General features: G+C 52.0%; 3 protein-coding genes across 3 annotated transcripts; 2 read left to right on the forward strand and 1 right to left on the reverse strand.

The window, feature by feature from the left end:
- Positions 1–874: 874 nt before the first annotated feature.
- PpBr36_01932 (uncharacterized protein) lies at positions 875–3,339 on the reverse strand (the record flags this gene model as incomplete). Its single annotated transcript, XM_029889116.1, has 5 exons — positions 875–989; positions 1,084–2,639; positions 2,716–2,991; positions 3,062–3,159; positions 3,228–3,339. The coding sequence occupies 5 exons, from the start codon at positions 3,337–3,339 to the stop codon at positions 875–877; spliced, it is 2,157 nt and encodes a 718-aa protein (XP_029751497.1).
- A 2,433-nt stretch (positions 3,340–5,772) lies between these two features.
- Positions 5,773–6,336, forward strand: PpBr36_01933 (uncharacterized protein; the record flags this gene model as incomplete). The annotated part of the gene is made up of 1 exon (XM_029889117.1): positions 5,773–6,336. The coding sequence occupies one exon, from the start codon at positions 5,773–5,775 to the stop codon at positions 6,334–6,336; it is 564 nt and encodes a 187-aa protein (XP_029751496.1).
- A 2,607-nt stretch (positions 6,337–8,943) lies between these two features.
- On the forward strand, positions 8,944–12,713 carry PpBr36_01934 (uncharacterized protein; the record flags this gene model as incomplete). Its single annotated transcript, XM_029889118.1, has 3 exons — positions 8,944–10,457; positions 10,555–12,372; positions 12,458–12,713. The coding sequence occupies 3 exons, from the start codon at positions 8,944–8,946 to the stop codon at positions 12,711–12,713; spliced, it is 3,588 nt and encodes a 1,195-aa protein (XP_029751509.1).
- Positions 12,714–12,934: the final 221 nt, after the last annotated feature.

Here is a 12,934-nt window from a genome sequence, read left to right on the forward strand (position 1 = left end):
AATCGCTTGTCAGAAATGGCAAAGGAACAAAAAGCGGGAAAGGAACCGACCGTCCTTTGATGGGATGATTCCTGTTGCTGTCAGAAACAAGCCAAGCTGAATGCTGATTTCAACTACTTGATCTTTCAGCTCTGACAACACCACCAACCGGTCTCTACTCATCGCCACCCACTCAATTCGACTGGCAAGGCTGGCCTGATTGGGTACCTATCTTGACAGGGCTCACGTCCGCTCTTGTCCATTCCCTACTAAAGAAAAAATGTGCACACGAGAGTTCAATCTAAAACAAGACCGCCTATTCCTCTCAAGTCTCGCCTATTTTAAACTACTGCTAGACCTGGTCCAGATCATTGCTAGAGGATGAGGCATGATGAGTCTTTGTTAGTGCCAGAAATATAACACATCTGCCATAATGGAAAATTGACATGCAATCAAACGACTATCTGATCAATACTTTTCTTTTCTCCTTTCCAGTATAATGCGATAAAAGAAATAATCCCAAGATTATGCGAGGGGGAACAAAACAACAAACAAAGGAAACTTTCGCAAAAGTACGGTTTGTACAATGCAACCATCATCAAAACTCAAACCGACATAGATGAACACCGTCGTTCCCCTCCCCGGCTTCCGCATTACTTGTTCCGCCCTCCCACATTCCCACCTTTGAATTGTGTCCTGCAAACATCAATGAAGATCATGATCCGTTCAGCCACATTTCCACCAGCGGTACTGCTTGGTGTTAACCTGTCCTTCGTTCTCAGTTATCTCCCACCTGCCCCGAACTGTCTGAGTCTTTGATTTCCTGGGAATGTCGAAATCGAATGCCGTCTTGGCTGGGACTACTCGCGCTACCCAGGCGGCTACTCCGGCTCCTCTAGTTGCCGTTGCCGTTGAGATGCACGCCGTCAAGCGGGCTGGCGGGGCCTGAAGGCCGCTGTTTCGCCCCCAGGGTCAGGGGGAAAGTGTACTCATCGGGGTCCTCCTCCTCCCTGTTTTCATGCAGAAAGCGCTACCGTTAGTCACCGTAATTCTAACATCCGAATGCTGACATTCGCTCAGGGTTCAAATCAGAAATGTACTTACGGAAGCTTCCACGATACGTAGTCCTCAGTGCTCAGTCCCTCCCTGCCCTCCTGCAGACTGGCAAAGTCACCAGGCGTCATCATCCCAGCCCTGTCACGAGGAGATCCGGGGACCGAGAAGGGACGCGAGATCTTTTGGTCGCTGTTGTTCATAAAATCGGCTGTGTCGTCACCGTCGAACGAGTTCGGGTAGGCCCGACGTAGTGCAAGTTGACGCGCCTTTATGTACTCGAGTCCCATTCGCTTCCAGTCAAGGAGGTCGCTAAGCCGCTCGGTACGGTTGCGTTGATTGATGCGCTGCCTACGGCTCTTCTGGCAAAACTCCAACATGCAGTTGGTAAGCTGATTGACAGAGTCGTCGACACCCTTGGTCCTGCGGTCTACGATGTATATGCCGTAGTCGCTAGAGTTTTCAATCAACTCTTCCATGTAGCAACCGAAGCCCGAGAGATTGGTCGTGATCGAGGGAACACCCATGACGGTGCACTCGGCCGGGGTGTAACCCCACGGCTCGTAGTATGATGCAAAGACGCCGAGATGGGTTCCACGGACGAAATCATCGTAGTCGAGGGGCAGCACAGGGTTGGCCGAATTGAGGAATTCTGGGTGGAAAACAATCTTGACGCGATCTGATGGGTGGTTAAAGAGCTGGACACGACGGATTTGGTTGAGGATTGGATCTTCGGCGTCGTTCACCATGTTGTGGGTGACAATGGGCGGAAGCCCGTGACGCTTCATGGCAAACAGACGTCTGCGGAGTAGCACGCGGTCCTGGCTAGTAATCAGTTCCTTCTCGTCGGGAAGAGGGTCGCCATCATGCCACTTCAGAGAACGCTCAAAGATCCTGCGACCAATGCTCTTCTCAATCACATCGACTGTGTCCCGGAGAGACTTGACCACGGCCTGACCCCGCAGGGCTTCCACAGTGAGGGAGGACGTCTGAGCAGGCATGATGACGAAAGCCACGACAGTAGTCTTACTTCCAGAGGCTTTGAGACGGTGGTTGAGCCTCGCCAGAGACTCAATGAACATGTCGCAGCCCTTGTTCCTGAACTCGTACCGACCGGCTGTGAAGAAGTACAGAGTATTCTCGGGCTCAAAGTCATAGTGGCCATAGAAGTGGCCCCGAACAAAGTCGTGGATCTTTTCCTTGGATTGGGCGTGGAGGTTTTGGAACTCGTGCATGGCTGCAAACTTGGTCACGTTTAATCCGTTGGGCAGGACACCATCGGGCTTGCGCTTCAGCAAGTGCTCACTTTCGTATGCAGTGATGTGCGAGACAGTGGTGAAGACATCGCACGAGTGGGCAGCAGCACGCTCGATGCAGTATCGGTGGTAAATACCACGCTTTCCAGCTTCAGCATCCACATCAAACCACTGGAGATTGTTGTAGAAATCGACGGAACCAGCACAAAGATATCTTCCCAGCAGAGTGGCGTGAGTGGTGAAGATGGTGGTGACATCAATACGTCGCTTTTTGCACAGAGGCAGTCCAACTCCCGCAAGCCATTCGTGGAAATGGGCAATGACCGCCTTCTTCTTCTCGTGGCAAACATACTGCAACAAGACGATAATGTCAGCACGGGACGTATAAGGCGATTGCGGCGGGCGATTCGCCCATGTGGATGCGTACCTCTCCCAGGAACCAAGCAACCAGGTAACCAAACACAATGGCCTCGTTGGTCTCGTCGTCACCAGGAGGCGAAGGGATGGAAGCAACGTTCCAAAGATCAGTCTTCCACTCGTCGAGATGCTGGTAGGCAGTCTTTGTATCGATTAGCAGGACGCGCGGTGCACCCTCGATAAGCCATCGTCCGTATAATATGCCGATGCCACGATCCTTCATCGACTGGATCGTGGCAGTGAGCGCAGGGTCCTTCGGTTCGAGCTCCTCAACTTCGACAGCAGCCTGTGGTAAGGGCCATCTGTTAGTTCCTGTGCAAGCTCGCTGGCTGCGGGTGGGGTATTGCCAAGCTTACAGAAGTATGATTGAGCGGACCAATCAAGGTGTAGCGGTCGCCATACTCGGCCGTCGTAACGGGAGCTTTCGATTTGATGACGGAGTAGATACCGCCAACTAGACAAAGGCACATCTGTCAGCGAGCCCCACCCGACGGGTTTTTCGCGCATCTGTGGCAGTCATACCTCTGTGTGCAACTTCGGTTGCAATCTCAAACAGGATGTGGTTCTTGACCTCGCGAGGCTCGCGTTCTCCGCCTTCCGCCATATCGGCAGCAGTACTGTAGGCAAAGGACATCAGTATTCTGTGGAACACGTCGTATGTTCCAATGTGATATGTTGGTGTGTCGTTTGGCTGGCAAGATTTATTAGGACTGCAACTGCAAAGAGCGGCAGTGGGTGGTAATAAGAGTAGTAGTAGTCTGTCGAGGGGAGCGAAAAACAGAAGTATCGACGGGAGACTAGCTGAAGAAGAAATGATGTAACAAGCCAATTATGGTTTGAAAGCGGTAACGCCACCACGTTGTACCGGAGACACTCGGGCGATATGTCTGCAGCAAGATGTGGATGTCTGAGGTAAGGAGGATAGGAGGTAAGGTAAGGATGTCGGGCGGGGAGGAGGCGAGGATTGTCAAGCTTGTGGGTACTCACACCAAGATCAAGAGTCTCGGCGCTTGAGCAGCTGGTTGTATTTGCTGTGGTTACGTGGGATGCAGGAAGCAATTCGACGCTGCAGACGTCAATGGGAGCTGTCCAGCCCGAAAAAGTTTTGGCGCAAAAAGAGACGCAGAATGGGCTAATGAGCTTGTGAGACACTCGAGCTAGAGGTCGACCTTTGGTAGCTAGCAATTGATCCCAGGAGATACTATTGAAGCTACCCAGCTACGGGTAACACAGAATGCGAAATGGCGTTAGTGAGAATGGCGGAGCAGGAAACTGGAAAAAGAAAAAGAAACTGAAGATCCAAATGTCCCGTACTCAGGTAGGTTCCTAGGGTAATTAAGATAGATGGAGACCTCGGGGCGGAGGAAAGGGCAGCAGCAACTGTGGTCTGGAGGGTGCACGGTGGTTGGGTAATCGCGCCAAGACACTGCCCATTTGTTCTATGGGATGCAATAGATAAAATGGGGCCAACCGGGGTAATCGAAGCTCACACGCCGGGCAACGATGTGTGGGCAAGCGAAAAACCGGAGCCACAATCGATTCGTCTGGGGAGGTGCTTGCACTGTGGTTACAATGGTCAAAACTCAAGTGTCCTCACTGTCTGTCTGTCTGTCTGTCTGTCTGCTCTGGTAGGCGAAACGAAGGAAGAAGGTATGCGTTGCGGTCAGGGTCACGGCATCATCCCGCGCTTCAACATTCCGGCAAAGACTTTTCTTTCATTCCTTTTTCTTTCGTTTCTGTGCCATTGTCTCATCCTGGCCGGCACACTCTTACCGCAAGTAGTACGATCGCTTGGGATGAGGAAATTTCTTATTATTGCACGGGCGCTAAAGCGGTTAGACGTGGTAGCCTGGGTCATTCCGTGGGCGTCAATTACCCATCCCCAACAGATAAAATTCTTCCTGCATCGAAATGGTTTCTCGGCTTATCTTTTTTTGAATAACCCGTCCAATGTATGCGTCTTTTGGGAACCATTCGTGTTAGTCGCCGGGTTCACCGACCCGGCAGCACCCGCATGGTAAGGAAAAGTCGTGTACCGTACAGTACGTCACAGTCACTGTCCAGAGCAATTAGGCACTGTGCCCACCTTGTTCGGCTCGTATGTTTATGGATATCTTGCTCCTCCCACTTTTTTTCGCGAGAAGCTATGACGACATTTGCTGCGGGGATGAAGCTCTAGCCCCTAGCTCTCAGCACCTGTAGATTCGACTGCATCATAAGCTGTCCCGTCGTGCAAGCTTTAATCAGACGCATACGTGATTACAGCTGTGCGCCAATGGCACAACCATTATGTTCGTCACCCAAGATATAGATACGTTACAGACGGAATTTGCAAATAACTGTTGCCGAGCTATAAATGGCTCGATTGTGTTGCTGATGTCAGTTCGCTATCGCAGCCCAGATATCTATTATTAGAACCCTCGCTTGTCTTTATCTGGGTTTATTGGATTGCGCATTTTATGTCTCTTTGTGGTTTATTGTATTCGACTCCCAAAGACTCCCCTTGTTGACTGGATGTATCAGAGGGCTCCGCTTTGTTGATTCGTTCTTTGAAAGCTTTCTACCACACAGCCTCTGGCAGGGTATCAAGTTATTTTGAACAAAGCCATGATTTGTTGCGAACGATATATATTTGACCCAAGGAGAGGCTCGGTTGGCATACTTTCACACTTGGCTTCTTTGTACCAAATCACTGTATATTCAACTCACAATAACCAGGACCGGGCTGTCCAGATACTACCAACTTCAGTCTTGGGCTGTATTATTCCATCATCTCTCATATACTACTTTTCACTCACGAAAACGTGCCGGTCACTACTTTTCGATTCAATAGCAAAGGATACACTGTATTTCCCCCACACCAAAAATGGCCAGGCACAGTAGAGGCTTTAACAACCAGCAACAGGTGAATGGAATCAACAACAAACACAACAACAGACAGCAGATGAACAACCAAAATAGCAGCAATAACAATCGAAACCGCAATAAAAACAACGTTACTCGAAATCAGTCGAATCAGCGGACTAAAGGCGTAAAACCTTGCAGATATGGATCTCAATGCACGAAAATGGCCTATGGAACCTGTCTGTTCGGCCACCCGAACAGCGGCATTGTTAACCATGGTAACAACTTGGTTCTTGGCAACCAATGCGTTCGAAACGATGAAGGCCTAGGTACTATGCAGGTTTGGGATTTTGGCGAGTTAAATTCTCTCCCCCACACTTTCGACAGCCATATTAACCAAGGCAAGCCGGAAACTAAGCTGATGCCAGAGTCTGTGGCTGCCTTTGGCACCAGGCCTAGCTGCGAAAGGTACCCGAGCGGAGTTTTTCTAGATCAAGATGGCGACGTCATCATGTGCGACTGCACCAGCAAAGTTATGATGGCGCCGTGCTTCAGTGACTGGTATATCAGGAGCCGGGAGTCCCAGAGGCAGCTTAGAAGGGACCATGAGCAGCTGATGCAGGAGCTTAGCGACTACAAGCTGAACCACCCAAGCAGTTGGTCCAAGGAAGAGGCGTTCCAACGTATGTCTATTGAACTGAGGAGCTACGTCGCGGACAAGTACGTCCAGCATATGAACGCGGAAGAAGAGGAGCGCAAAAGAAAGCTCAGGATTCGTGGTTGGTAAGTCAGGTGAGTGATAGTAGTAGAGAGAAGGACATGTGGGATAACCCGTGACCACAGTTTGAATTGTTCACTATTGGCACATCAAGTCACGGCGTGCCATCTATTGTGAACATAGTGTTTTTGTTTCCAATGAAAATTCTTTAAACCAATTTAGTCTGTTCTGCACCCCGTGATTCCATGCTTTCAGATACATGTTGCAGGCAGAGAATATATCTCTGTCAAATATGAAAGCTGAGACAGGACAAACTCAAACCACGTGATGCACCACATCCCTGAGGCAAGGTGGGTACGGGCAGAGTAGTCCCAGCGGGGAAATCGAAGCACTAGCCTAGAGTTCCGACACTTGCATCCTCACAGGAAAAATGCCCACCAAGGTGGTGGGTATATTTGACACCTAGGCAGTGTCTGACGATATGCTTGCTGATCTTGTTCCTCTGTTCCTCTGCAACGCTGAACGAGATTTTGCCCCAGAAGTCTCTACGCCAAACCACAGCCGAGATAACGATATATAACCCTTGCCTTACCTACAGGATCTTCAACGTAAAATTTCGGCGCGTCAGTGACATGACGAAACATCTCTGCAACGAGCCAGCCATGGCCCTGCTAAGCGAACGATCAGTCCCGGCCAGACTTAGAGTACAATTTGGATTTCATAAACACCCCGCGTGGTATGACTCGACTGTGACGAGGACAACTCTGAGATCGACGACCTGGGTCAGCGAGACATGGAAAAAAGATCATGCTACAATGCGAGACAGGGACATAACATGGCGGCACGTCGATGTGTATTGATGGAAATAGTATTTCTGTCAAGGCGGAAATAATCCTGTCTATTCCCATGGTGGCCTGTGAAGGTGGCGGTCGCTTTTCGACCTGTTACGCTGACTTCGTTAACTCACATGCGGTTCCAGCCGTTGCTAACCTCCCATATCCCACGATGCGCCGGTGCTGTGGATATCCCGAACAAGGTTTTCGGTGTTATTTTATGCTCAAAAAAAGCCACGTACTCACAAACCCGGAGCTTCACAGCTCAAGCGTAAGTGGATGAATGATGGGCGGGAAGGATGTATACAAGAAGGTACTCCGAGGAGTCCCCAGCAAGGCAAGCAACTTGATGCTTGCGAAGTCGGGGGGTTTGGTCAGATCGAACATGGCCTGTAAATGTCTGGTGCATACATTTCTTGTATAAAGTGACTGATGATTTCGCTGCGCTGTGGCGGCGGTTTTGAGGGTAAGGCAAGGCAAGGCAAGGCAAGGAATAAGCGGTTACGGAGATCTCAAGAGGGGAAAGATGCAGCGGCTGGAAGAATCCGTGCAAGCGCGCGTTTGCGTAAAGACCGGAGCTCGCGCTGCCTATTGATTCCCAACGGCCTTGTGCAGAGTCACGATACGTGATTGAATTTTGGACCTGCTAGACGGCTTAGCCTGCCTGGCTTGCTAGGAATCAGTCCAGCCAAACTGTCACAGTCACAGCACAGCTGATTCCTCGTGGAATGCTTTGCCGCCTATCTGGGGAAATCTTGACTCCAAAAATCCGAGCAACTGTGGGCCAACACGGGATTGACTACAACACAGACAGGCAGACGAGTACACCAAACAAGCAACAGACTGCCATTACGAGGAGTGTTGCCAATCAATCAGCAATCAGTCTCGATCGGATTGCTTTGTTGCAGGTGCCAAGCAGGTAAAGCCGATTGACAGGTCAGATATTCGAATCTGGAGCTAGGGGATGGTGCTGCTAGGTTGATTGCTCTTGGCATTAGCAAAGTTATCGACAACCCAAGAGCAAGCCGCTGGCCCGTGATTAGAAGAAGCTTGATGAGGAACGCGGCCCGAGGGTTCCCCTTTCCGTCCATCTCTTCTTTTCGTATTTCGTCTACAAGTCAGTCGCAAATTGGCGTTGTCTTTGATCACAGGGCTGCTCTAGTCCATTGTTACCTATGCTCGGAAGTTGAATTGTTTTCTAGACCAATTCTTCCTGGCGTAAAGCGACTGCTTTTTTTTTTATTTTTTATTTTATTTTTGTACTTCTTTTTCTTCTTTTCTTCTCCCAGCGCATATTCTCTGTCTGTTCGACAAACAGTACATCCATCAGCTGTAATAGCGACCACAACTGGCCCCGCAGAAGCTCCAGACACGGAGGCTTCTTGATTAACGCTTAACTGCTAATTCGGAATCAACTCATTCGCACGACAGACAGCCTGTCCATCAGCAAGCCGGCACAACCTCGACAACGGACTGATGATAGAATCGTATGCACAGGAACCGGGCCATTTTCTGGAAGACATGCAAGAGTGTTGATGGTTGGTTGATCCGAACATTCTGGAGCGATCTAATGCCGGTCTCATCATTTGCATCTATTATCGATTCATAAGATATTTGCCCGAAACAATCAATGTTACTGATACGCAGCAGCCAGCCAGCGTGAAGTGGTAGGCAGGCAGGCAGGCAAGCGAGGCGACAGGTGCCATTCGTTCAGCGGGACTGGACTCGAGGTAGCAACGCGCGCTGAGGTACACACCCTTGTCTTGCGGCTTAAGTCAGCCACGCCCAGAAGGAGAGAAAGCCTTGACCAACACTAAAAGTCAAAATCGGGCCCCCGTGGAGCATGGACCAAAACGTAACATATCGAAGCCCTCGAAATGCTGCAATGCCCAACGAAGGCCGCACCAGCCAACAAGGTGACGCGCGCAGCAAGGATGACCAGAGAGCTTTCAGCACTGATAAAAGCAAAGATATGAGCTCGTCGCGCAGATCTCCGTCCCCGTCGTCGTCTTTTGCTCCTCCGCGACGCCCCGAATCACGACCACGACCACCTCGCGAGCAGCAGCAACCTCACCCAGCACTTCCCCGAGATAACCTCGGCAGGGGGCGATCGATTGAACGACCCCTGGAGTCCTTCAACCCCAGAAATCAGCGTCGCGAGCCGTCAAACTTATCGGCACAGGGCTCTGTCGAGGGAGCGCGTCAGGGAGCGCGTCAAAACCGTCGATCGAGGCATCGAAGTCGAGAGCGACCACGGCGTCAGTCGAGACACCGATCGCCACCGCGGCCGCCGCAGGAGCCTCGACGAGGGTTTGCACCTGATTCCATCTTCGATCGCCCTGCCCGTTCAGGGCATCTAGATCAGCCTGACACTGCAAAGGAGAGGGAGCAAGATCTTCCCCACCGCAACACTGCCGCTCGCGAACCATCGCGTCTTGCCTCCTCCCCAGCTTCAACTTCGAAACGGCCAAGAAGTCCCGGGCCACAAGTAGCAGATTCAGATCATTCAGCCAAAAGGCCGCGTCGCGGTCCCAGTCCTCAAACCGACGAACCCTATCATTTCGACAATCGTTCAGCACCAGACAAGGCAGGCCCGAGGAGGGAGGAGCATCCCCAGCGGCCGTTTTCTCCGGGCCGACCGCGGTCGCGATCTCCCGGTTACGGTCGCGATTTTGACCGACGTGAGAAGCGTAAAAAGAAGAAAAAGAAGAACAAGAACCGTCGCGACCGCTCAAGGTCTCCGAATCGAGACAGGGACGAGTTTGGACGTCCGGCTCCTAGTGGCCGCAAACCTCTTCCCCAGCCAGGGAGGGACTCTGGAGGAAGACGTCGATCTCGTTCGCCTCTAGTACCCGATCGTCCGCGATCTTTCTCCCGTGGTCGATCGCCGCATTCTCCATCTCACGGCGCCGAACACCCGCCATTCTCTCCATCTCAACAAGGACCACCTAGGGGCCGAGGACGCAACCCCAGCCGTGACTTTGACGCACAACCGGAGCGGAGGCATCACGCCGGGCGAGCAACGCCCCCACCACCCGAGGTCCCGCGATCACGAAAGAAGGGCAGAGGCCGTGAAGAGCGGCACTCCCGCAAGTCGCAAGCACCTCGTGTGTCTGGGGCCAACAGCGTTGAAGTGAACATGTCGGCGAGGGGAAGCGGCTATCGCGGCGGCTACGGCCCAAGTGGTGGCTATCAGATGCAGGCTCCATACGCCCAAGGGCCTCCCACAGGACCTAGGCGATTCTCGCACTCTTCGGGGCATGCAACACCAAACAGCTTTCATGGAACACCGCCGCCTCAATCCCCCTATGGTGGAAGCCAAGGCTGGGGCGGGCAACAACAATATCAATCCCCTAGGTAAGTCGTCTAATTCGTTTGAAATTATCTCCGTATGCAAACACTGGTGGTACTCTACAGGATTATCGAAATGGCGATGCTGATGTCATGTGATTAGCTATATGCATCAATACCCTCCCAACGGAGGTTATACGCCCAACGGACCTCACAATCCAGGCAACTTTACTCCAACGGGGCCACACGGCCAATATCATCAGTCACCGTCATATGCTCCGCCGTCAGGCCCCAATTCACAATATTCATACCCACAAGGTCCCGCCCGCGGTGGTCACCGAGGCGGCTTTAGAGGAGGAAACGCCTTCAACCAAGTCGGGCGAGCTGGGTATCGTGGGAATAGTTTCAAGAGTGCGAGCCACAATGGGAGTGTACATGGTGGTAGTGTACATGGAGGCAGCGTTCATGAAAGCAGTGTCCATGGAGGTAGCGGCCAAGCTAGCCCCGCTGCAGCTTCAAACGTTGGGGAATCAGCAACACAGCAAGCTCATGAACATCCTAATGAGCAAGCCAAGGATGATGAAAATCCTTTTAGACCTTCTAAAGATCTGCAGGTCGAAGATAACAGCCAGTCGGGACATGGCGAAGACAGTTCCCAACCGCAACAAGACCAGCCACAAAAAACAATGCCTCAAACCGAAAGACAACCGCCGAGTGGCCCGTCAAACCCAAAGATCAAGTTTCAATTCAAATCTTCCTCCAAGGTGCCTGCAACAATACCGAAGCCAGAGATCTCATCCAAGTTCAACGCATTACCGCCGACGCAGACGAAAGCTCAACAGCAGCAGCAGCGCCAAGAAGCCATCAACAAGGAGAGAAATCTTCCCCAAGATGTGCCAACAGGGCCGGCATCTTCAAGATCTCGTCAAGACAGGGGCCCACGGCCACCGCCTGATGCGCCTAGGCAGCCATCAAGCCAACAACCCCAGTCCCGGTTCAGGATGGTGAAGAAAACAATGAGACGGCCAATAAGAAAGGAAGGGTTGCCGACAGAAATGGCGAACTCGGACTCAGTGTATTACCGGAAGCCGGGCAACGAATCAGTCGTCGGTGCCGGAACATACGGCAAAGTCTTCAAGGCGATCAACGTCTACACTAACAACCTAGTGGCCCTCAAAAGGATACGAATGGAAGGAGAGCGGGACGGGTTCCCGGTGACGGCTGTTCGCGAGGTCAAACTGCTGCAATCGCTGAGGCATATCAATATCGTAAAGTTGCAGGAGGTTATGGTGGAGAAGAACGACTGTTTTATGGTCTTTGAGTACATGTCGCATGACCTGACAGGGCTGCTGAATCACCCAAGCTTCAAGCTGGAAGCCGCACAAAAGAAGGACTTGGCAAGGCAATTGTTTGACTCGCTGGACTACCTACACCGGCGAGGTGTCCTACATCGCGACATCAAGGCTGCCAACATCCTAGTGAGCAACGACGGTATTTTGAAGCTGGCTGATTTTGGTCTCGCACGATTCTACGCAAAGCACCACCAACTCGACTACACCAATCGCGTCATCACGATATGGTATCGATCACCAGAGCTGCTGCTTGGGGAGACGCGGTACGGCCCTGCGGTTGACATCTGGTCAGCGGCCTGCGTCATGGTGGAGATATTGACGCAGTATGCCATCTTCCCCGGCGAAGGGGGCGAGATCAGCCAGCTGGATAAGATATGGGCGGTGCTGGGGACGCCAAGCCGATCTGAGTGGCCGGAGCTACTGGAGATGCCCTGGTTTGAGCTGTTGCGGCCGACCTTCAAGAGGCCCAACAACTTTGCCAAACTGTACCAGCACCGCGTGACACCCGCTGCATTTGACCTGCTTGAGGCAATGTTTCGCTTCGATCCTGCCAAGAGGCCTTCTGCTGCCGAAATCTTGGAACATCCTTATTTCACAGAGGAGGAGCCGGCTCCAAGACAGGCTGTTGAGTAAGTTTTCTTTCTGGTGGCTCAAGTTCGTGATTTGAGATATTCTAGGATGGGTTCCACTGACCATGTTCACAACTCGATGCAGGCTGGCCACTATCGAAGGTGACTGGCACGAGTTCGAATCAAAACAGCTGCGGCGCAAGAACGAGGCCAAGGAGAAGGAGGCGCGGCGGGCTGCTCGTGCCGAAAAGGAGAAGGAAGCGGCTGGGGCCGGGGGATCTGACAAGAAGAGGCCGCACGACCAAACCGCTGTGGCGTCGGAGCAGAGCCAGCCGGACGCCAAGAGGCAGAACGTGGACGGCAGGCCGCCGGCGCAGGAGAAAGCCGGCGACGCAGGGTAGAGGCTGACCCGCGTTGGGGTTGGTGCCAGCGATGTGTTGTTGGTTTTGAAAACATGCATAAAGACACGGCGCAGTTAGCGGAGATGATAATAACGGGCAGCGGGGTATTGGGTGTTGTTTTTAAAAACGACTAGGGCAATGATTCTTCGGCTGCCCTAAATATGTGAGGATAGGACTCTTGCTACATATCTTTCCTGGCCATGTGACAGGGCGTTGCGATG

This window comes from Pyricularia pennisetigena, chromosome 2 (genome assembly GCF_004337985.1).
Source record: "Pyricularia pennisetigena strain Br36 chromosome 2, whole genome shotgun sequence".
NCBI lineage: Eukaryota > Fungi > Ascomycota > Sordariomycetes > Magnaporthales > Pyriculariaceae > Pyricularia > Pyricularia pennisetigena.